Raw genomic sequence first — 25722 nt, forward strand, 5'->3', positions numbered from 1 at the left:
AGAAAGTCCACAAAAGCTTTTTAACATACATTTACATGTTCTATATCAACGAGCAGCTATATAAACTAAACAAGCAAACACGTCTACAGATTTACACGCTATGTATACGAAATTCTGTGTCATTATACATTTTCGTGATTTGATATTTTGAAACTTCACTTTGATCGTTATAATTCATTTTTTTCATTCATCATAGTCTATGACTGATAAATTCTCGATAAGTTGCAGATTTTCGTATCATTTCTCTATATTCATTGGTTAAAAGGGGACGACTGACATCAATACATTTAGTGGGAACATTAAATCTTCATATTTGCTGTCGATTTTCAACATAGAAACCGGTAAAACTGAGCACGAGAGAGAATGGCTGGAGAACAGGGAGGGGTGCATGGTCGTATACAGAACATCTCTCTATAGATCTCTTTAAATTTCTGTATGACAGGTGATGATTTTATCAGCCCTCAAACTGTAAGGAGACTCTTCAGGCCACACAATGGTTAAGACGAGGTCAATCACGTTACTCATTATTTTTCTGCCTGATATCCAGTTAGCTGGTTATCAATTTCTCTCTCTCGAAAATTAAACACAACGCGACACGGCACTCTTAGAATTTTTAATCATTTAACAAATGTATATTGGAATCAAAATTCCATATAGATAATATAGAATGTACAAAGAAAATTACAAGCTGGAAGGATAACAAAAGAAATCAACTTCATGAGCACGGGGATGCTTGCTTCATCTTCAGTAAGTTGAAAACAATGAGTCAACGTCTTGGTTAAGCACTGCATGAAGAAGCACATTACACGACTCGTAATTCAGTAGATTTGTCACCGTGGGAGAACAGGACATGACAGATATCATTAATACAATTAGTATGATATTAAAACACGAAGCATAAAAAATTATTCTGTTCTAATCAAAATACTTGATAGTCAAAGTTTGATATTATGCTCTATCTATCGACACACTCTACAGTTATCACACATCGGTGATGGTCGTGTTAGGATTTACAGCGTCTCCTCTGAAATTGTCGCCGGGTCCTGATATCGTATAGATAGGACTGGTGCACCCCTCAATTTCGTTTTCATTGCTTTTGTCTTTGCAAATATCTTCGTACACGGGTGGATCGTCACGTGGTTTGTAGTCCGGAAGTTTATCTTTTGCGGCGACTTCGTAGGGGGGCGGTTCTGATAGACATGCGTCAATCTGTGCCGGTGTACGGTTAGCGATGTCTTGTCGGGGAGTCCTTCCTGGTCGGTATCTGGAAATACGAACTCTTTTGCAAACATGGAACACCACCACGATAAGGACTAGAAGCGCGATGGCCAGGATTCCAAGAACAACAGCCCCTGAAATGGAAACTTCAACACATTAGCACTTGATTGATGTAGAGGTGAGTGACTTTCATATAAAATGTATTTATTACATCTTAATCTGGATATATTCTTTGATTAATACATATACTATTTCATTTCACTAACACCCCGTGGTGATCCGAATTAGAATAATCCTCAGTACCCCTTGCTTGTCGTAAGAGGCGACTAAATGGGGCGATCCTTCGAATGAGACCGAAAAAACCGAGGCTCCGTGTCGCAGCAAGTGTGGCACGATAAAGATCCCTCCCTGCTCAAAGGCCGTACCTTTGTACTTGACCTGTGTATTTGGCTCTGCCTGTTGCCCAATCCTGTTGAGTTTCTCAATAAAATATGTTTAAATCTAAAAGGCCGTAAGTGCCGAGCATAGGCCTAATTTTTGCAGCCCTTCACCGGCAATGGTGACGTCTCCATATGAGTGAAAAATTCTCGAGAGGGACGTTAAACAATATAAAATCAATCAATCAATTCACTAACATGTAAATGACACATAGACATGATCATGAGAACAGATCAACATGCTATTTATTGTTTCCGTTGTACATATATAAACATGAAATCTAGTGCAAACGTTAGGGTTTTTTTCAGTGCTTGTTAAAGAAAGAAACGAAATCATTAGCGTAATTTCTGTGAATACCAATCCTACCTATGATAACCGACTTGTTTATGGTAATTCTTGATTTCATATCAGAAGACCACCCATCCGAGTCTGAAAGATAATCAAGTAATGCTCATCTGATAAAATTGAAATCATAAGTTTTCAACAACAACAAAAAACAAAAAATGTGAAAGAAAGAAGATAATTTTAAGACATGTAAACACTTTCGGGATTGATTTCAATTCATTATTTCAATATTTAATCAAAACAAGTAAAACGTAACACTATACCCTGACTGCATAAACTCAACGGCAATAATTTCTGTTATCGTTACAAAAGATGCATCAAAATTTTGGGTCAGTCCTAAAATTATCCCCCCCCCCCCAAAAAAAGAACAACTTGAGATGATTTTCCGATCTAATCTTTTATAATTTCATACGGAAATCATGACAAATGTGCAGAGATTGAAGAAAAATAACCAAGATAGGCTTTTGATCATATGCTTGTGAGTTCTGTCCTAACCTGGTTTACACAGCTTTCGCTATACTTACCAGATCCTGTTATACTGACGAGGAAGCGACACTCTGCCTTGTTGCCATACCAGTCTTCGGCGACATAGCGAAATACGTGATCCCCCTTTCCGATATGAGACCCGTTGATCACATTTGGTTCTATCCACAGGTCTCGGATTCCGACGTTGTCCGTGGCCTTTGGAATAGTCCAGGATATCTTTTCTCCCGCCACAGCATAAATATCCGCGGGGCAGTTGGAGAGCCTTGGCGGATGGCGATCTGGAAAAGAATGAATCATCAAAATGCCGGCCTTAATTGTCCATATCCAGATGGTAGTATAAAGTCAGGAAAATTCTCTCTCTCTCTACAAGGCATAATCAAACATCAAATCGTGTTGAATAAAATGAAACTGGTTATAAATGGTATGATTTGCCCTTGGTCAGTATTTAATAAACCTGGGTCCTCCGGAAAATACATATCATATAAAAATCCATCACGAGATTCACCAAAAATTCTTATTTCTCCTAAACATTGAATTCTGTTGATCAATGTCGAAAATTTCATATGAAATTAGATGATTTAAAAAAAGATCTTTATTTGTCGTTCAATGTAAAAATATATTACAGATGGAACGGATATGCTTTACTGGTATTTGTTTACCTGATGAGTTTTCATAATGGGTTAAAGATTGTTTTTATGATTTTGAAATATTTCACCGAAGAAACTACTAAATTGTGGGAAAATATGGGGGAAATTATCATGATTTAATCATGTGGGATAGGAGAACCACCCATGGAACAAGATTCGCTGTCTAGGACTTCACAAAGCCTCGTTATAGCAAATACCACACTCTGTTGATACATTGTACTCACAACCAGCACTTCTATGATCTTCAAAGTTAGATGTCACATTGCTTTGGGAAAACAAAATTCTATTTTGAGGTCATATTTTTATTCTGACTGTATTAGAATTAGCATTTAAGTTCAAATTATATGGTCCCGTGGGGATCCGGGTTACAATAGGTCCTCAGCACCCCCTGCTAGTCGTAAGGGGTGACTAAATGGGACTGTCCTTCAGATGAGACCACAAAAACCGAGTTCGAAACAGGTGTGGCATGATAAAGATCCCTCTCTCCCCAAAGACAGTAAGCGCCGAACATAGACCTAAATTGCAGCTCTTCAGCGGCAATGAAAGATTCGGTCAAACAAATTATATACATAACCGGTCGCGGTAGCTCAGTTGTAGAGCGTTCTTTTTCTTTCTTTTTTTATATTTGCAAATTTTAGTATTTGATAATAACATTCATACATACATTCACACACATAGTTTAGTTATAATAACATACTAAGGTTGACATTACCAAGTAAAGAGAGGAAAGGCATTAATCAAAAATATTTTTCCATACAGCCCAGATTGTACTGAATTTTTTTAAATTACAGTTTTTTGAAAATATATATTGGTCAATTTCATATTTCATCCTAATATATTGTAATACACCCTCAAAAGATGGTAATCTGTTTTGTTTGCAACATAAATATATATATATTGTTTGGTATATAAAATTATGAAATTTATTACTTTGTTGGAATTTTGTAATCGACAATCACCAAAAATAATATTAAAAACATAAAACCAATTCTATTTGTTGTTCTCTCATAAATATGTAAGCTTAGTTGGTTCCACAAAGTTCCTATTTTGCCACAAAACACAAAAATATGTTCAATGTTTTCAGAGCTGTGTCCACAAAATGAGCAAATATCATTATCCACAACTTTGATTTTTTTCAAGTAACTTTTAACAGGTATAATTCTATGCAGAATTCTGCATTGCAACCATTGTGCTGCTGAATCTGACGTTAATTTAAAACATATTTCAAAAACTTCCTTGGTAATGATATCTCTATAGCCCCTCAAAAATGGACAGGAATTCCATTTAGCAATTGAAGTCGGAATTTCTTCTTTATAAGTCATGTTCTTATATATATAATTTGTGCATTTCTTATGCAATAGTATATCTTCATAGTGAAAAGGTGTGGATGGACACACCATTAACATATTTTCTCAACTCTTTTGACACACATAGTTTTTTTGCCATCGTAGAAATAGAATTTATAATACTGTTGTATTGCATAAAACAAACATGATCAATATCAATTTTCTTCTTCAAATCTATCCATTGTTAGAAAAACACCGTTTGAGTCTACAAAATCATTGACTGTCTTGACACCTTTTTCATACCACTTTTTTGCAAACACATATGACTTGCCAACTTTAACTTTTGAATTGTACCATATTGGAACATTTACAAAATTCGTTTGTGTCCGAGAATTCAATGCCAAGTGTAAACTCATTACCTTCATCCATGAAGTAAAAACATCAGTCCAAAATGGATTAAAAGTATTTTTTAGCAGACAATATATATATTCATCCCCAAAATCTAAGATTTTATTCACCACTCCTTTTCCATAAGAAGCTTAAAAAATGTTCATCCAGGATGGGCTGCATGTTAATACTTTTTGAATCCATGAGCACTTTAAAGATATTATGAAATTATTTATATTGGTCATGTTAAGCCCACCCAACATGCATTTTTGAGTAACCGTTACTCTTTTAACTTTATCACATTTTGCTTTCCATATAAATCTAAAGAGTTCCTGTGTTAATGAGTTTATGATTTCTTGACTGGGATTTCGTAGTGCAGAAAATAAGTGATTAAGTTTCGGGAGGAGAAGCGTTTTAATGACTGTGACTCTTGCTATGGGTGTTAAAATCCTTCTACTCCACTGCTTTATCATTGCATGAATAGTAGGAATCTGAGGACTAAAATTTAATTCTACAAACAAATTATATACATAACCGGTCGCGGTAGCTCAGTTGTAGAGCGTCCTTTCGTAACCCGGAAGTTGTGAGTTCGAGCCCTGCTCGTGTCATGGTCGTGTGAAACCGAAGACGTAAACATAGGTAGTGATTGCTCCTTCGTCAAACGCTCAGTATTTAGTGACGATAATCATGGGTCTTTCAAGTATGACCTCCCCGTTTTTTGTTGTTTTTTTTTTTTTTAAAAAGGAGGTTCAGTGTCGCGTTGTTGGCACGTTAAAGAACCCTCACTATTACGGCCCTGAGCGCTAAGCAGAGGTTTAAATACAGTTGGTGACACTTTGATATGAGGGGAAAATACTCTCGACGGGACGTAAATCTCTCTCTCTCTCTCTCTCTCTCTCTCTCTCTCTCTCTCTCTCTCTCTCTCCCTCCGGATAAATCTACTAATCACAGAAAAAAAGAAACAACAAAATCACATAAACATTCTGATCTGAACCTCTCCAGTGTTGTACAGGTATTATCAGATTCTGATTTCTATTCAGTATCCCATGAAATCGATGGGAGACAAATTAAGAGGGACACCAGAGCATTTTTCAGACGTATGCATTTAAAAGAGCACTTCATTTCAAAACGTCAAAAATCCACTGATTCAGACAGCGAATCCAATATAGACAGACAACTTCGTATGAGCCTAATCCCTTTCGAGTTAAAAGTACCTGGGATCGAAAACCGGGGAAAATTTCCGGCTCTTGAAACATACATAGATGATGTAGAATCAGACATTGAAAAGTTGCTCAAAAATCCTCTAACAACTTTTGACAAGGTAACCCGCGATAAGATTATATTCGCAAGTGAAATTTGATCCCTTACTGTGGCCCCACTCTACCGCCAGGGGCCAAGATGTGAATAAACTTGAAGCTACACTAAAGAAAGCTTTCATGTAAAATTTAACTTTTCTGACCCAGTGGTTCTTGATTTTTGAATGACCCCTATTTTTGCCTTTTCTTGATTATCTCCCCGTTGAAGGGAGCATGACCCTGTATTTGAACAAACTTGAACCCCCCCCTCCCCGATCCAAAGCTGATCTGTGCCAAGTTTGATTGAAATTGGTCACGTGGTTCTATGAAAAGTTTACGGATAAACGGACGGACAGACGACAGACTTTCAGCTCAGGTGAGTTTTAAAAATAATAATTATTTTCTCGTGCAATTACATATACTGCTGATTTATCAATCTCACCGACAATTTCCACAGTGAAGCAGCAGGTTGTTTTGCCGCCATGTCGATCAACCGTTGTTGCGTTCGCTCTCACCCTTTGACCAAAAGCACAGTTGCAGGCGTAGAACTTCTGTTGACTGATGTTAACATGAATTTCTTCCCCCAAGTAGTCACGTGCCCGGAATTGGTGATAAAGAAGAGCCACATTAGACTGGTCCTGTACCTCCACCATTACTCGTGTATATCTTACCGGACAATTATAAATTTTAGGAGCTGGAATATGATTATAAATTCAGTTTTGAGTACCGATAAAGTCCAATACAAGCAAATCTTCATTTTTACTGTTGATGGCTTTAAAATACTAGATAGTGTACATTTTATATTTTATCTTTGGTGATTTAAATTCATTTGCTTTATTTTTTATTCTACATATTACTTGTGACGTGTACAATCCCTTAATTTATTTTGCGCCTCATATGCCATTGTATTGTATATGTATGAATTGAACTGAATTCATTACGCTTATAATTCCTATGTTTACTTACGAGAATATTCGACATAATCTGAAATAGACAAGCAAGTAAAAAATAATCTGAAAATCGCATCTTTCTTCTTGACATACACAACCATGCAAACAAATAACTAAAAGGTAAACTTTTTGAGTGTTCTCGTGTGATGAATACTTTATTAGAACATGATCGTGATATTTTATTCGATCATCCCAGTAATGCGCCACTTGAGTAGTAAAATATATAGCGGTACGTGGTATTTTGATTTATTCAATCATTCCAGGAACTTGAAAATGTTGGTTTCTAAGTAGTCTGTGTAGCGCAGAGGCTAACGCGCTCGCTTTCCAGTGCTGCAAGATCATTGTTGTTGTATTTGAGAGTATGTAGGTTTCCCCCGGGTATTCCCATTTCCTCTGACATCACTTACCCCTTCTAGTATGAAAGGTGTAGGTAACGAACAATGATCAATCTCATAACTCCTATAAGCAATACAAAATAGAGAGTTGGGCAAACACGGACCCCTGGATATATCAGAGGTGGGATCAAGGTGCCTAGGAGGAGTAAACATTACCTGTCGTGAGTAACCAATCTGACGAGAGACAGCAATGCAAGGTGAAAACCGTCGTAAAAAACTTTACTCTTTTTAAACTGTTAGACCAAAGTCTTTTCGTATCGTTAATTTTTTAAAAACTTTTTCAGGCATTATCCTGATATGGTAATATGGTTGGGAGTTTACTGGTATTCAATGTCTTAAGCCCTGAGTATCGTGCAGTGTTTAACCGTATCAATATGTCTTAAGCCCTGAGTATCGTGCAGTGTATAACCGTATCGATATGTCTTAAGCCCTGAGTATCGTGCAGTGTATAACCGTATCGATATGTCTTAAGCCCTGAGTATCGTGCAGTGTATAACCGTATCGATATGTCTTTTAAGCCCTGAGTATCGTGCAGTGTTTAACCGTATCGATATGTCTTAAGCCCTGAGTATCGTCCAGTGTATAACCGTATCGATATGTCTTAAGCCCTGAGTATCGTGCAGTGTTTAACCGTATCGATTAAGTATACGTGTTTGTAATGGTTTGCTATATGAGCAATGCCGTTTTATAAGCATCACTATCAAAACATTTATTTTCATTCTTTACTAACTGCGCAGTGCAATCATAGAGAAATTTTTACATGAAATGCAACCCATATAAAATCCTCAGATTCCTTACTAGCACAAATTGAGAATGTTTGCATATCAATATGATTCTGTGTGGCTCTACGCATTCTTATGTAAAATTTCCACCCCAGCTCAATGGACCATGATTTGAACAAATAGGAATCTGTACTACGTTAGAATGTTTGCATACCAATACGACTAATCACGACCGCTGGTTCATGAGAAGAAGAGTTTTAAAGATAGATATTCTCATGTCAAATCTTGGTGTCCTATTGTCGTGTACCCCCATCCTTCCTCACGAAACTACGACTCCGATTAACTTGAATCTTGCCCAGCTGTTATTGAAAAGGAGATTTTCAAATTCTCTCCTACATCTTACTATTTAAAACTTTCTATCCGTATTGCGGCCAGACTTACCCCGGTTCATTGATTGAACAAACTTGAATCTGAACTAAACGTACCTGAGGATATGTGCATTTTAATTTGACTTACATATGTCCGGCTATTTTTGAGATGAGCATTTTTAGCAAAAATTCTCATATATTGTCATGTGAACATTTGATTCCCTATCGCATCCCCACCCTACTCCCCAGAGCCACAATTTTATTAGAATAGAATCTGCACTACCTGAGGATGCTTGCATAATAGAATGACTAATCATGGCTGTGATGGTCTTGTAGAAAAGATTTTTTAAAGATTTACCCCGTATAACAACATATAACATGTAAAACTTTGATCTCCTATTGAGGCTCCATCCTACCCTGGAGTCATTATTTGAACAAATCTGTACTACATGCTTTCATGGCTAATTTTATGACTAATCACGGTCCTACTGTTCTTGAGAAGAATATTCTTAAAGATTTGTTTCCATACATTCTCATATATAACTTTTATATCCTACTGTGCTTCCATACTACCCCCGGGGGTCATGGTTTGAAGAAAATTGAATCTGTACTACCTGAAGATACTTGCATGTTACATGTAGTAAGACTAACTACAACCATTTCATTCTTGAAAAAAAGTTCATGGGAAGAAGATTTTTAAATTTTTCAACCCTAATTTTACTTTTTCATAAAGGATATGGTCCATTTTAAATTCCCTTAACCGAAGAATACTCTTTATTATATACCCATCAATGTATCGTTTGTTGATACTGTGGATTTCACAGCGTGTGATCCGGTTTTCCGGATCACCACACTGTGGTTTTCTGATTCCGTATCAGTATCCTCTGAAATTGATGACGTCACAATGCATCAACGCAAGGTTATTTGTGGAAAATATTGACCGCGTCACAAAACAAAACTGCGTACACAAAACATAAAGCCATGGTATGTCTGTGTTTTTGATAATTTGGATTACATTTAGTATCTTAGAAATGTGGATTTAAAATGCAGAAGGGGGTATATAATAAATTTATCATTACTACAGTAACTTGATCCGAAGAGTTGGATCACGTCTCGTTGACAGGCGCGGATCATCAGATCAAACTCGACGCTTCGCGTCTCGTGAGATCTGATGATCCGCGCCTGTCAACTCGACGTGATCCGTCTCTTCGGATCAAGTTACTGTAGTAATAATATATATGTATCAAATTTGGTTAAAACTAGATCAAGTGGTTCCAGAGAAGTCGAAATTTTATACAGTTTACAGACATACTGACCGACGGACAGAACTATAGGATATCATCCGAGAAAAGCAGTTAAAACGTACATCTAAATTTGTCTCTAGGAATAAATATCTTTGTTATTTTCTTCACATCTACTTTTGAGAGTGATGGGAGTCAGCAAATTTGCTTGGTTGGTGGACGCAGTTTAAGCAAATGCGGTTTTTACGACCGTTGGTTACAAAACGGGTTCTGTCATTATTGATATAGCTGCGTTTACGGTTACATTAAGAAATACTTTTTAGAGTGGAATGATTCTTAACCCTCCTCCCCATGGAAACCGAAAAAACACCTTCCAAAGACACACTGCTGTGCCTATCAAACCGTACACATTCATGCAACCAATCTATTGTCTATTATCTCCTATTAGATAGTCAAATGCGCTTGCGCGTGTTGCAACCAGTAATTCAATAAGTAAAAAAAAATTACCAGGAACTTTATCCACATCATGTATAATGCCATCTCCGTGGCGAGTGCACGTATTTTCCTCTATGTCGTCTGCTTCACACACATTGTCTGCACAATTCAAATAACCATCCTTATACCCGGGCATGCACATGCACTTTTTACCCCATGTATTTGTAGTCACTTCACCAACTTGAATCGTTTTAATGTAGGGAAAGTTGTCAATAGTACTAGAACAAGTTTGGTAAGCTTTCTGAAAAGAAACAACAATACTCTTTCAAGACGTATTGAAAAAGAACTGAAACTGGTATTCGAGATTGAAAACTCGCAGAATTTTAATACCATAAACTTACTGTTCACATTGTTTAGATGGGAGTGACTTTGATACTAGTATTCTAAGAATACACGAATATAATATTTCTGTAAATATTTACGTGTACATATTTTGGGGTGGCCAGGGAGGGAAGGCTGGATTAGTAAAAATTATGTTTTTAGTGTCAATTTCCTCGAGTCGTGTAATGTGTTAACGAAGAAGTATGTAATTTAATTTTGAGTAATAGCTGGATGAGAATACGAAAACAAATTTAAAAAACACGTTGATCTGTCTACCTCTTTCTTGACAACACAAATATTCTTGCCCCTGTGCTCACAACATGTTTCCTCCTTTTCGCAGTCATGGTCACTCTTGCAGTTGCGTGAGCATGATGTGTCATAATGTCTGTGGAAGAACCTACATCTCTCGCAGTGCTCTATAAAAGCAACGAAAATGGCGATAATTCTTTCAAATTTTCAAGGCACGTTTTCCCTCTCCCAACTGTTAAAAGACTGCGCCATGATGCTTATGTACACTACGTGAAATTTAAATCAAAAGAAAAAACGCATAAAAGATGTACGAAAAAAATCAACGGAGACAACAATATGCATTTGTGAAACATGGTGCCCCCGAGTGTGACCACCATCCTTTTCGGCAATAATGGCAGTGCCCTACACATGTCACAGTAACATGACTGGATTGAAAACGTATAATGATTATAACGTAAATAGAGAATGCTTACCCTTTTCACAACGACTTCCAAGAAAACCGACCCGACATACACACGTGACTCCATAGTACGTAGATATGCATGAGCCACCATTCAAACAGCCATCACCGCAAACCGCTGAAGTGACAGATGCAAGCATTAGTACGTAAATCGTTGTATATATACAGGGTTTTTTTTAACGTTATTTTTTTTACGTTATTTGTGTTGATGATAGGCAGTGGTCTGTTTATTTGAATAACGCAGGTGTAGTTAGAAACTTTTCTCTGCACGCCACTGTGTATGACTACCACAATATATGTAAAAAAAAAAAAAAAAAATCATTAAATACTAATTTGAAGATGTCATTGTAATATCCCATTTCATAAAAACTATCTATGCATATCAGTCAACAAGTTGAAAATAGTCACGGATGGTTTCTTTAAAGTAATTGGTACGTTTGCCATTGTGTATTTAAAGGGTAAGGCAACTCTAACACATTGGTGCTTTTATGAATAAAGTATTACTTACATGTACTGACACCGTAAATGCCAGTCTTTAAAGGACACATCGTATGTTTCTAAACTTTTAATTTTTTCAGCAAAATTAATTCATTTCATGCCTAAAACTACTTTACATGTGTTTTAAATGAAACAGTTTGCGTAGTTTTCGAGTTTGAAAACGATGAAATTCAAATCTTGCGATATGCATATTTTCTTCGATATTTTACTCGCCATTATCTGTGACGTCATAAGCGACCTCGAGCGAGAAGATTTGAAAACAGTTGTTAGCCACTTCATAAACAGATTAGTTTTTAATTGACAAACAAACAAACACATATCACATTAACGGCTTGTAAATAACACTGCATTAGGGTGTTTTGTGCCATAAATCCTTGCTTAACAATTTAAAAATCAATATTAAGCTATCAAGTATTTTAAATTACCCGCCGCTAAGAGAGTGGTAACTGATGTTTAATTATGACGTCAAACCGTCTGTTCCGGTTTATTTCATCATGCAGTAACACTGCAAACATGACAAGTCACGAGCAGTTAAGTTTGGAGCCGTATAGATTTGAGTCCATTCTTTCGAAAGAAGAAATTAAGAAAAGAAGACGATCATTCGGGTCACAGACCAGGCAGACGGTACATGTTTCTTCATACAAATGTCTCGAACCTCAACTTGTCATTCAAATGATGGATCCACAGTTTATGTAGTCTTTTCTTTTCAAATGACTTGGTTGGGTTGAAATTTTCGGAAAAAAAATTTCTGTTCACATCTCCCCTTTGCATTAGTGCAATTAACTGCTTGACAGGAAGGCATCAACCTATTTGTTTGTAAGATCTACCACATTCACATCTTTGATGATCTTAGAATCTCATCAAAACCGGAACAGACGATCTGACGTCAAAATTATTGATTTTTGTGGTTGAATACACAAGAGTTTCTCATCATGACAGCCTCTATAAATCGCGGAAATTTCAATTTTTAACGTTTTCAAATTAGTACTGAAGCTTATCTAGGTCGTATATCAACAGAATTGTATGACAAATCTTTATCATATAATTAATCCTATCATTTATCATGTAAAACTCTGTTGGGTTGCTTTTCCTTTTAACTATATAACATGATTAATCAATAGTGAATCAACGTTGTATGTTGAGCTGGCATGGGTGTAAATGATATGTTAAGAATGGTTTCAGTTCAATCAGTTAAAATTGATAATTATAAAACGCTGTTTTTGGCGATATATAATAGCTCTAAAACTTCATTGTTATTTCGGATTTCAAACATTTCGGTTGAGCATCACTGCAGAGACATTATTTGTCGAAATTCGCATCTGGTGCATCAAAATTGGTACCGTATAAGGTTTACATCTAATTCAATCTTTGTCTAATTTACATGAAAGTTTAACAGGTTCAAATGTTAATGGAGGACGACAGACAATCACTGCTCATAATATGTAACCAGCTGAGCGTCCTTATAAAGGAGACCAACAACCACTGCTCATAATACGTAACCAGCCAAGTGTCCTTATAAAGGAGACAGACAACCACTGCTCATAATACAAAGCCAGCTGAGCGTACCTATAAAGGAGGCAGACAACCACTGCTCATAATACGTAGCCAGCTGAGCGTACCTATAAAGGAGGCAGACAACCACTGCTCATAATACGTAACCAGCTGAGCGTCCTTATAAAGGAGACAGACAACCACTGCTCATAATATGTAACCAGCTGAGCGTCCTTATAAAGGAGACCAACAACCACTGCTCATAATACGTAACCAGCCAAGTGTCCTTATAAAGGAGACAGACAACCACTGCTCATAATACAAAGCCAGCTGAGCGTACTTATAAAGGAGACCGACAACCACTGTTCACAATACGTAACCAGCTGAGCCTCCTTATAAAGGAGACCGACAACCACTGCTCATAATACATAGCCAGCTAAGCGTACTTATAAAGGAGACAGACAACCACTGCTCATAATACGTAACCAGCTGAGCATCCTTATAAAGGAGACCGACAACCACTGCTCATAATACATAGCCAGCTGAGCGTCCTTATAAAGGAGACCGACAACCACTGCTCATAATACGTAGCCAGCTGAGCGTACCTATAAAGGAGGCAGACAACCACTGCTCATAATACGTAGCCAGCTGAGCGTACCTATAAAGGAGGCAGACAACCACTGCTCATAATACGTAACCAGCTGAGCGTCCTTATAAAGGAGACAGACAACCACTGCTCATAATATGTAACCAGCTGAGCGTCCTTATAAAGGAGACCAACAACCACTGCTCATAATACGTAACCAGCCAAGTGTCCTTATAAAGGAGACAGACAACCACTGCTCATAATACAAAGCCAGCTGAGCGTACTTATAAAGGAGACCGACAACCACTGTTCACAATACGTAACCAGCTGAGCCTCCTTATAAAGGAGACCGACAACCACTGCTCATAATACATAGCCAGCTAAGCGTACTTATAAAGGAGACAGACAACCACTGCTCATAATACGTAACCAGCTGAGCATCCTTATAAAGGAGACCGACAACCACTGCTCATAATACATAGCCAGCTGAGCGTCCTTATAAAGGAGACCGACAACCACTGCTCATAATACGTAGCCAGCTGAGCGTACCTATAAAGGAGGCAGACAACCACTGCTCATAATACGTAGCCAGCTGAGCGTACCTATAAAGGAGGCAGACAACCACTGCTCATAATACGTAACCAGCTGAGCGTCCTTATAAAGGAGACAGACAACCACTGCTCATAATATGTAACCAGCTGAGCGTCCTTATAAAGGAGACCGATAACCACTGCTCATAATACGTAACCAGCTAAGTGTCCTTATAAAGGAGACAGACAACCACTGCTCATAATACATAACAGAGCTGAGCGTACTTATAAAGGAGACCGACAACCACTGCTCATAATACGTAGCCAGCTGAGCGTACTTATAAAGGAGACAGACAACCACTGCTCATAATACGTAACCAGCTGAGCATCCTTATAAAGGAGACAGACAACCACTGCTCATAATACGTAACCAGCTGAGCGTACTTATAAAGGAGACAGACAACCACTGCTCATAATACGTAGCCAGCTGAGCGTCCTTATAAAGGAGACAGACAACCACTGCTCATAATACATAACCAGCTGAGCGTACTTATGAAGGAGACAGACAATCACTGCTCATAATATGTAACCAGCTGAGCGTCCTTATAAAGGAGACAGACAACCACTGCTCATAATACATAGCCAGCTGAGCGTACTTATAAAGGAGACAGACAAACATTACTCATGATACGTAACCAGCTGATCATCCTTATAAAGGAGACCGACAACCACTGCTCATAATACGTAGCCAGCTGAGCGTACTTATAAAGGAGACAGACAAACATTACTCATGATACGTAACCAGCTGAGCATCCTTATAAAGGAGACCGACAACCACTGCTCATAATACGTATCCAGCTGAGCGTACTTATAAAGGAGACAGACAACCACTGCTCATAATACGTAGCCAGCTGAGCGTCCTTATAAAGGAGACAGACAACCACTGCTCATAATACGTAACCAGCTGAACATCTTTATAAAGGAGATAGACAACCACTGCTCATAATACGTAATCAGCTGAGCATCCTTATAAAGGAGACAAACAACCACTGCTCATAATACGTAACCAGCTGAGCATCCTTATAAAGGAGACAGACAACCACTGCTCATAATACGTAACCAGCTGAGCATCCTTATAAAGGAGATAGACAACCACTGCTCATAATACGTAGCCAGCTGAGCGTACTTATAAAGGAGACAGACAACCACTGCTCATAATACGTAACCAGCTGAGAATCCTTATAAAGGAGACAGACAACCACTGCTCATAATACGTAACCAGCTGAGCATCCTTATAAAGGAGACAGACAACCACTGCTCATAATACGTAACCAGCTGAGCATCCTTATAAAGGAGACAGACAACCACTGTTCATAATACGTAACCAGCTAAGTGTACTTATAAAGGAGACAGACAACCACTGCTCATAATTCGTAGCCAGCTGAGCATCCTTATAAAGGAGACAGACAACCACTGCTAATGATACGTAACCAGCTGAGCATCCTTATAAAGGAGGCAAACAACCGCTGCTCATAATACGTAATCAGCTGAGCAAAGTCCGTATAAAATAAGACAGTACTAGTGGGTGACAAAATCACAGATTACGAAATCTGCAATACAATATCTGTACAATTATGCAGATCCTAATTTCAGATACATGTAATTGGATATCGGCCTTAGTTTATTGAATTGTACTGTCATTTCTCTAAACAATTAGAACATATACGATAAGTTATGTGTGTTTATGACCAACTGAAATTAAAGTCAGAAGATATTCAATTAGTTAAATATGCTTACCCTTTTCGCATGAATTGCCAGTGAAATTGGCGGGACAAATACATTTGGGAGGCAAATGTGGATCCAATTTTCTGCACTCGCCGCCATTAATGCATCCTCCTTCACAAACAGCTTGAAAAGTTAAGGTCTGAATTATGAAATGATCATATGGAATTCCATATTAAGCCATTTATATGCAAAGCGGTCTATATAATGAGAATTGGTGTCTAGATTACTCAGAAACATTTTGCTGTTGTCTGAATAAACACACCATGCCGAATTTAATTCGTGGTTCTTGATTTTGCAGTTGAACAGATTATAGATAGGTCTTTTTTTGGGCTCTCTAAATCTCATTCGCTTCCATGAAAGAGAGGTATGCATTAACATAGTATATACATGTAGTAAGAATTAAAAAGAAATGCATACAACAAGATATCTACAAATGTTTTTACAGTAATTTGAGTAAACAATTAACGTATATGTAGATGCACATATATGTATAAATACCTGTTTCACACGTTTTGCCTGTGAAATGTTCTGGACAGATGCAGTGTTCACCGTGCGGTGTTCCTCCATTATGACAGTCAATTTCTGTACTTTCTGGAATTGAAAACATTTTGTGTTTCTCTTCTGTTAATTCCATGTGAGTTAAATAAGTAGATCGTGCATGTAGTACTGTGTATTTTAAAAGCATTAGATATATTACGTCATTCACGTGACTACACGTGATATGCTTCTGAATGTCCCATCTGTCAGTAATCGAGTGAAACAACAAAACAAAAGTTATTCATGCATGATGACATCAACTTTTCTTTAATTCTGATCTGCAGCGTACGATTTTTTGGAGAATAAAAAATATCAAAACTTTACCGATCGAACACCTTCCACTTTCGTCCTTGACCCATCCGCCACAGCACTTCTTCTGACATTGGTAATAATGACATTCAATATTCTTGGATGACGACCAGTCTGGATGTTCGCATAAATTGTAGCTATTTAAGAAATAGCGCTTCATGAATAGTGTGAAATGCGGCAGTTTATACCCTCATGTATTTTCAAAAAATGAAGTTTATTTCTTATATTGACACTAGCTTTCCTGTCTGTGGGACTTACCAAACCATTAAAAATTTAAAATAGACTTACAATATTTATCAAGATTCATATGTGCCTTGTTCACAACTGCATATGGAATGAGGAAACGAGGAATGCTTGAGGAAATGACTATCATTACAATTGGTAAAGATATCGAAAGCAAAAACATTGGAAATGTAAATACAGTGTATTAGAAAATGTTGATAAATTAATCAATAAGTGACGAATCAAATCGATCATTGTGACATGATTAACACACAGCCAAAACATCATCTTTTTGTGAAAGGGAGACTAATCCTTGATCTATTTTGATCTATTGATATACTCATTCAGAGAGTTAGCTCGCGTGGCTAAATCATTTTTCACGGATGTACTTGATATATATATCTACTACCTGATCTTTTCTACAGTATTAAGCAGTTTATGAGAACAAAATCATTGTCCAATGGTTTGTTTATTTGTATTCTGGGGGTTTAATTACATGGTAAACATATTTTTTTCATGTCATATTTTTGTGTCAAACTTGTCAAATCGAATATTCAAGTTCGCATTTTATAGCTACTTATGGCCAGCATGCAACGTATTATGAGTATCATAAAAAGCTGGAGTCTTTGGCAGGTCATAAATGGGTTGAATACAGTCAATAAATGATCCTGAAAATCTTAGCGTGATATTCGTCGGCTACAGACATTATAATGATCCGATTTGACATAATTTTATTGTTCAAAACGTTCTCATGGCAGCCTTTTTTTTTTTTTTCACTTTCCTTATTTCCCATATTGTACATTTCAGATAATCTATAGTTATTGACTATCGGTAATCTATTTGTGTAGAAAGACTTCCGCCTATTATATATATACCGGTCGCGGTAGCTAAGGTATACAGCTTTCGCTTCGTGACCAGGGGGGTCCTAAGTTCGAGTCCCGCCCATTCGCGCTCGGCATTCAGAGTTGAGAGTCACAGGTCTGACGAATATGATCTGAAAAATGGAGGTCCCTCTACGCGACAGGCGTTGGCACGTTAAAGAACCCTCATTGCTACCACCTTGAGTGATAAGTCTTAATTTATAGTATACTGTACACCTACAGCTGGTGACGTCTCAATGTGAGTGGACATTTCTCGACAGGACGTAAAACAAATTAAGCCTACTGTATACACAGTTCCAGTGCAGACGGACGAGGGCTCTGTATACATGTAAATGATGATTGCAATCATAAATTGTGTTTGATTTTTTATTGTGATTAATTAGTACGCATGTAAATCAAGATTACATGACGGAAGGTGCTTTTTATATTACTATTAGTAGTGCTGACCACAGCTTATTTCAAATGTGGTGCACTGCTTATTTAAAATGCTATGTTATACATTTATTACAAAAAAGATTACGAAAGAAAAGAAGAAAAATAATACATTGTACACATAATATTCTAAAATAAGAAATTGTGACAAAGTGTAACATACTAAATAAGAGAGTGCATAGAGGTAGAATATTTCAGGGAGTGATGCCAACAATCTAACTTGGATAGTCAAATATGGACGTCTGTACATCTCAACAATTCAAGTAAAGTTATCATTATTAATTCAATTGTGGGTATGCTGAATTGAAGATATCTCTAATTATATAGTTGCTCTCTCTAAAAGAAATGGTGCGAGCAGTAATTGAATTCATGATATCATTAATTCAATTGAAGAGAGCAATACTTAAATTGTTGCGAGCATTATTTGAATTGATGCACACATTAATTGAATTAATGCTCTCTTCAATTGAGTTGTAGCGCGCATCAATTGTTGATATCATGGATTTATCTGAAGAGAGCAACAATTCAATTACATCGCTCATCAATTCAGCAAATTAATTAATTATATCATTAATTCAATTAATGCGCGCAATAATTCAAAATTGAAGATATCATTAATTATTTGAAGATATCTTTAAATGAATTGTTGCGCACGTCAATTGATGATATCTTCAAATAATTAAAGATGTCTTCAATTATTTGAGTTTATGTTGATTTGGCGCTTCAAAGGTTTTCCAATTCTAACATACCAATCAATTCAATGGGTTTCCGGTTCTAACATACTGGACAATCTATTAATTTGAAGGAATGAAATTTGAATTCTGACACACACACACACACACACACACACACACACACACACACACACACACACACACACACACAGATAGATAGATGCTTCCGTAATAAGAGAATATATTTGTCAGTCACGTGGTTAGATACTCACATCTCCCGAAAGAAGGACTCGATTGGTTTGACAAACTGACACACGTAGGAGCAGTTGTTACTGGATTTAACCAGATCGTAACAGACATTTCCTTCTCCACTAGACTCCGGGCAATGGTTCAGCCCGAGGGGTGCCAAAGTCTGCCACCTGTCAAATCATGCAATGGGAGATTTTTTTTAAGTGTTTATTATTTTATCATTTGAGTGAATTATAGGACTTTTTTTTTTTATTTTACTTATGATAAAACACATTTATTTTCGAAAAGGAAGAAATTATATTCATTCAGTGTATTGTCCTCTGACAGATTCTTTATTTTTCTACCATTGATGTACATGTCTCTTAGAAGATGATGTAGAGATACATGTGATAAACAATGTTCTCCATTACACTGCGATATCCGTGTTACATTGTAGCGGAAATAAAAATGACGCAATGATGTGTTGTTTTTCATTGAAAGTTTGTAAGTTCGGGGAAAGTCGTATTTTTACGATGTCATACATGTACATTGCATCCCCGTCATTCCCTGTAAATAATGCACACCAGAAAGCTCTGCATACACTTTCCATTAAAAAAAAATAGAAATAGATTGTACTTAAAGATTTGAGAGGCAGTGAAGGGGTCATGATATTAAACTCTTATCATTCATACTTTCACAACCAGTTTGGACTGTTTGAAGGTTACAGACATAATCTTGTTTTTTTTTTTGTTTTTTTTTTTTTAGAGAGAGAGGATTTACTTGAGGCATTACATGACTTGTTTTCCAATATCTTTTGATAGCTTTTACCTGGTACATGTAATAACATATGGTCATGAATTTATTGAATAAATTTTATTGAAACTAATCTTGGTTTTCTCTTTTATTACTGGTAGTTACTGTTAATTTCCGGGTACCATCATTTAATGATCAAGCAAATAAATTATATTGATTTCAGTCTCTTTAAACGAAGAAAAATGACAGTGGGTATAGAATCGTTCATTTGTAATTCTTGTTTCATGTGATGAATTATTCAAATGATCATGTTCTCAGGTCCTCAGATAACACTGTTCTAATAAAACAAAAAATAACACCGAACATTTTAATGCAATAAACCTTTTTTCTACTGACTCTGTGCCGTGTATGTGTATTTTAATGAAGTCTTCATCTGATTTAGATATTGACTGTTCATATCAGTACCAGCTACTCCCTGACACCAGGGCAATATATGCATGGTACTTAAAACCCAGGGATTATGAGGCCCAGGAAGTTATGGAATGCAATAAATCACATGCATTGATCTTAAAAATAAAACGTTTCATTTAGTTCGCCTAGTAAGCTAGCGTTAGTAAACTAGCATTGGTAACCTAGCGATGACATGGTGCAAATGAACGGGTAGAATTAATTATTGAAACTTAATGAAACTCTTGAAAACTGAGCAGAATGCTAATTTCTTAATCGATGTTTTGTAGTTGAGAAATAATTGTTGCAGAAAAAATAAGTTGTTTATATTTACACTAAAGGTCTCAATGCCGCATGAAAATAAGTACATGTACGTATCCTGGTACATCAATATGTAAATAGTGTAGGTGACCAGGAAATAGTTATTTTTGTGAACTTTTGTACAGGAACGAATTCAATAAAGACTGCGTGACACCAGGTACCAATATTGATACTACATATATAATGATTGTACGATCCCAAGCACAGAAAAAGCTTCACAGAGTAGTAGTCCTGTGTGATATTCTCTGTTAGCACCGGCTATAGTTTGTGAACCCATATATCACATTTATACACCCCAGACTAGAATATTAACATGTTAATCTAACTTCGAATGTTCTGTATCCAAAGTATGAAGGAATTTAATTTCTTTAAAAAATAGCTTTGCTCATTATGAGTGAGCATTTCTTATTTGAATTGACCCCCCCTCCCACTCTCTCTCTCTCTCTCTCATCGTAATTGATAAATTCAACTTGAAATGTTCATACATGTAGCAGTGACTGAAAATTTATAAAAAATATCAGTTTCTTTGTTTTTTATGGTTTCAATTTTTTGTGTTCATATTTTTCTTCTTCTGACTGGTCTAGGTTAACACTATCTTCTATAGATAAATTCTATAGTCACTGCATATTTTAAAATGGACAATGGTCACCAAGCTTAAGGATGCAGTACAGACCATGAACTTAGGAACAATGACAGAGGCCCAGGTCTAGACATATACGGTAATACATGGAGCAAAATTCAAGTACCTCATGTTATGCGAAAGTGTTTATCTTAAAGAATGAGGAGAACCAGGAAGAACGCAAATCTCAGTAAAGTAGGAATGTCATAATGTATAGGTAACTTTAGGTATACATTATATACAGGTAACTTTAGGTATTCATTATATACAGGTAACTTTAGCTATACATTATATACAGGTAACTTTAGCTATACATTATATACAGGTAACTTTAGGTATTCATTATATACAGGTAACTTTAGGTATTCATTATATACAGGTAACTTTAGCTATACATTATATACAGGTAACTTTAGGTATTCATTATATACAGGTAACTTTAGGTATACATTATATACAGGTAACTTTAGGTATTCATTATATACAGGTAACTTTAGGTATTCATTATATACAGGTAACTTTAGGTATTCATTATATACAGGTAACTTTAGGTATACATTATATACAGGTAACTTTAGGTATACATTATATACAGGTAACTTTAGCTATACATTATATACAGGTAACTTTAGGTATTCATTATATACAGGTAACTTTAGGTATACATTATATACAGGTAACTTTAGGTATACATTATATACAGGTAACCTTAGGTATTCATTATATACAGGTAACTTTAGGTATACATTATATACAGGTAACTTTAGGTATACATTATATACAGGTAACTTTAGGTATTCATTATATACAGGTAACTTTAGCTATACATTATATACAGGTAACTTTAGGTATTCATTATATACAGGTAACTTTAGGTATACATTATATACAGGTAACTTTAGGTATACATTATATACAGGTAACTTTAGGTATACATTATATACAGGTAACTTTAGGTATACATTATATACAGGTAACTTTAGGTATTCATTATATACAGGTAACTTTAGGTATACATTATATACAGGTAACTTTAGCTATACATTATATACAGGTAACTTTAGGTATTCATTATATACAGGTAACTTTAGGTATACATTATATACAGGTAACTTTAGGTATACATTATATACAGGTAACTTTAGGTATACATTATATACAGGTAACTTTAGGTATACATTATATACAGGTAACTTTAGGTATTCATTATATACAGGTAACTTTAGGTATACATTATATACAGGTAACTTTAGGTATACATTATATACAGGTAACTTTAGGTATACATTATATACAGGTAACTTTAGGTATACATTATATAGGTAACTTTATGGAACTTTGCATTTATCTTTTAACAACACTTGTTACAAACAAAGTCCCCCCCCCAGAAATGATGAAAATGGACACTTTAAACATGGAAATGACACACTTAAAAAGTAATAATAATACTAATTAAAAAAACCTGGCAAAATACAATGTGTTTGGATGAAAAAAAGATTTCATGTGTTTTGTTTTGTTTCTGATACCTGATACTGTTCTAGTGTTTTAAATGAACCTCGGGATCTCGGGAAGATGACAACAATGGTTTTTAAGTTTATATAATGTGCCATGTCCTTGGGAATACTGCCGTAACAAGCGCCAAATCGTGAACAAGTAAAACTATGTGTCAAGTTATTTATCATCAAAAGAAAAAAATCCTATAGTCCAGGTTTAAAGTATTTACATAGAAACAATTACATAATTACCATGTTTAAACAAAAAGTAACACGATTCACATATACTTATAAATTCAAAGGAGAATAGATTATGTAAAATTTTAATTTGCATGCATTAATTAACAAGAAAAATCTTACCATCGCAAACCAGAAGTACAATGTATAAGTATCAGTCCCACTAGAAAAGGTGCGCTGTTCAGCGCCATTTTGGTTTAGTATTCAGAAATCGATTACACAGGAAAATTTTCCGATAAGGGTCGCTTTAAAAATACCGTCCTAAAGTTGCTGTGATGATTGCAGGTAAAGCTTAGTGTTTATCAACCAAAGTATGAGTCAATTGACCCATTCTGTATGTGTGTGCATATTGTCTTCTCTCGAATGTCTTATACTTGTGAATAACAACAAGAACAATAAAATATTCATGGTACAATTTGTTTTAAGTTTTTTAAAGTGACCTTGACGAGTAAAGCATGTTTGTGGTTAAAGGAACGTTTGATTTTACTTATGTTTCTATACTACATAATTATGTCCTGGACAAATACCTGCTATGATCATCGTTCATAATCAAGACTCTGGTGATGATTAATCCTTGTTACATAGTTGGGCTTCTCAAATCTTCTATTACAAAGTTGTTTAACAAACTTCTAACGTTTCGCCAGCGTTCTTCCTGATGACCAGTCGCATATAACCTTAAAGCAGGGTCGTTTACACCAACTCACATTCTGTATAATTCACATTCTGTATAATTCACATTCTGCATAACTCACATTCTGTATTATTCACATTCTGTATAACTCACATTCTGTACAACTCACATTCTGTATAACTCACATTCTGTATAATTCACATTCTGTATAATTCACATACTGTACAACTCATATTCTGTATAATTCACATTCTGTATAACTCACATTCTCTATAATTCACATTCTGCATAACTCACATTCTGTACAATTCACATTCTGTATAATTCACATTCTGTATATAATTCATTCCGTATAATTCACATTCTATATCATTCACATTTCGTATAATTCACATTCTGTATAATTCACATTCCGTATAATTTACATTCTGTATAATTCACATTCTGTATGATTCGTATTATGTATAATTCATATTCTGTATAATTCACATTCTGTATAACTCACATTCTGTATAATTCACATTCCGTATAATTCACATTCTATATTATTCACATTCTGTATAATTCACATTCCGTATAATTCACATTCTATATACATGTAACTCACATTCTGTATAATTCACATTCTGTGAAATTCACATTCTGTATAATTCACATTCCGTATAATTTACATTCTATATTATTCACATTCTGTGTAATTCACATTCCGTATAATTCACATTCTATATACATGTAACTCACATTCTGTATAATTCACATTCTGTATTATTCACATTCTGTATATAATTCACATTTTGTATAATTTACATTCTGTATATAATTCACATTCTGTATAATTTACATTCTGTATAACTCACATTCTGTATAATTCATATTCTGTATATAATTCACATTCTGTATAATTCACATTGTGTATAACTCACATTCTATATCATTCACATTCTGTATAACTCACATTCAGTATTATTCACATTCTGTACAACTCACATTCTATATACATGTAATTCACATTCTATATGACTCACATTCTGTATAACTCATATTCTATATAATTCACATTCTGTACAACTCACATTCTATATAATTCACATTCTGTATAATTCACATTGTGTATAACTCACATTCTATATAATTCACATTCTATATAACTCGAATTCTGTATAACTCACATTCTGTATTATTCACATTCTGTACAACTCACATTCTATATAATTCACATTCTATATAACTCACATTATATATAATTCACATTCTGTATAATTCGCATTATGTATATAATTCATATTCTGTATAATTCACATTCTATATAATTCACATTCTGTATATAATTCACATTCTGTATTATTCACATTCTGTATAACTCACATTCTGTACAACTCACATTCTGTACAACTCACATTTAGTATAATTCACATTCTGTATAATTCACATTCTGTATTATTTACATTCTATATACATGTAACTCACATTCTGTATAATTCACATTCTGTATAATTCGCATTCTGTATATAATTCACATTCCGAATATTTCCCATTCTGTATAATTCACATTCTGTATAATTCATATTCTGTATAATTTGCATTCTGTATATAATTCACATTCCGTATATTTCACATTCTGTATAATTCACATTCTGTATATAATTCACATTCCGTATAATTCATATTCTGTATAATTTACATTCTGTATATAATTCACATTCTGTATAATTTACATTCTGTATAACTCACATTCTGTATAATTC

The 25722-nt window shown here is 35.4% G+C and overlaps 1 protein-coding gene across 1 annotated transcript; it reads right to left on the minus strand.

Moving 5' to 3' along the window:
* Positions 1-597: 597 nt before the first annotated feature.
* LOC125674903 (uncharacterized) lies at positions 598-23719 on the minus strand. Its single transcript, XM_048912263.2, has 13 exons — positions 23470-23719; positions 19521-19667; positions 17055-17176; positions 16692-16784; positions 16206-16316; positions 11317-11421; positions 10871-11010; positions 10286-10514; positions 7069-7086; positions 6545-6796; positions 2526-2765; positions 2023-2085; positions 598-1352 (listed from the first exon to the last, which is right to left on the minus strand). Exons 1-13 carry the CDS (start codon positions 23535-23537, stop codon positions 982-984), a joined length of 1959 nt encoding a protein of 652 aa, XP_048768220.1. The 5' UTR covers positions 23538-23719; the 3' UTR covers positions 598-981.
* Positions 23720-25722: the final 2003 nt, after the last annotated feature.

Source organism: Ostrea edulis, chromosome 3 (genome assembly GCF_947568905.1).
Source record: "Ostrea edulis chromosome 3, xbOstEdul1.1, whole genome shotgun sequence".
NCBI lineage: Eukaryota > Metazoa > Mollusca > Bivalvia > Ostreida > Ostreidae > Ostrea > Ostrea edulis.

What these genes read in the sequence shown, in the direction of transcription:
- LOC125674903 (XM_048912263.2), bottom strand. Translation starts at nt 23,537, where the DNA reads ATGGCGCTGAACAGCGCACCTTTTCTAGTGGGACTGATACTTATACAT. An exon ending in TGTACTTCTGGTTTGCGATG is followed by an intron (nt 19,668 to 23,469) that starts GTAAGATTTTTC and finishes ATGATTTGACAG; the next exon opens with GTGGCAGACTTTGGCACCCC. An exon ending in AAGTGGAAGGTGTTCGATCG is followed by an intron (nt 16,785 to 17,054) that starts GTAAAGTTTTGA and finishes TTTCAATTCCAG; the next exon opens with AAAGTACAGAAATTGACTGT.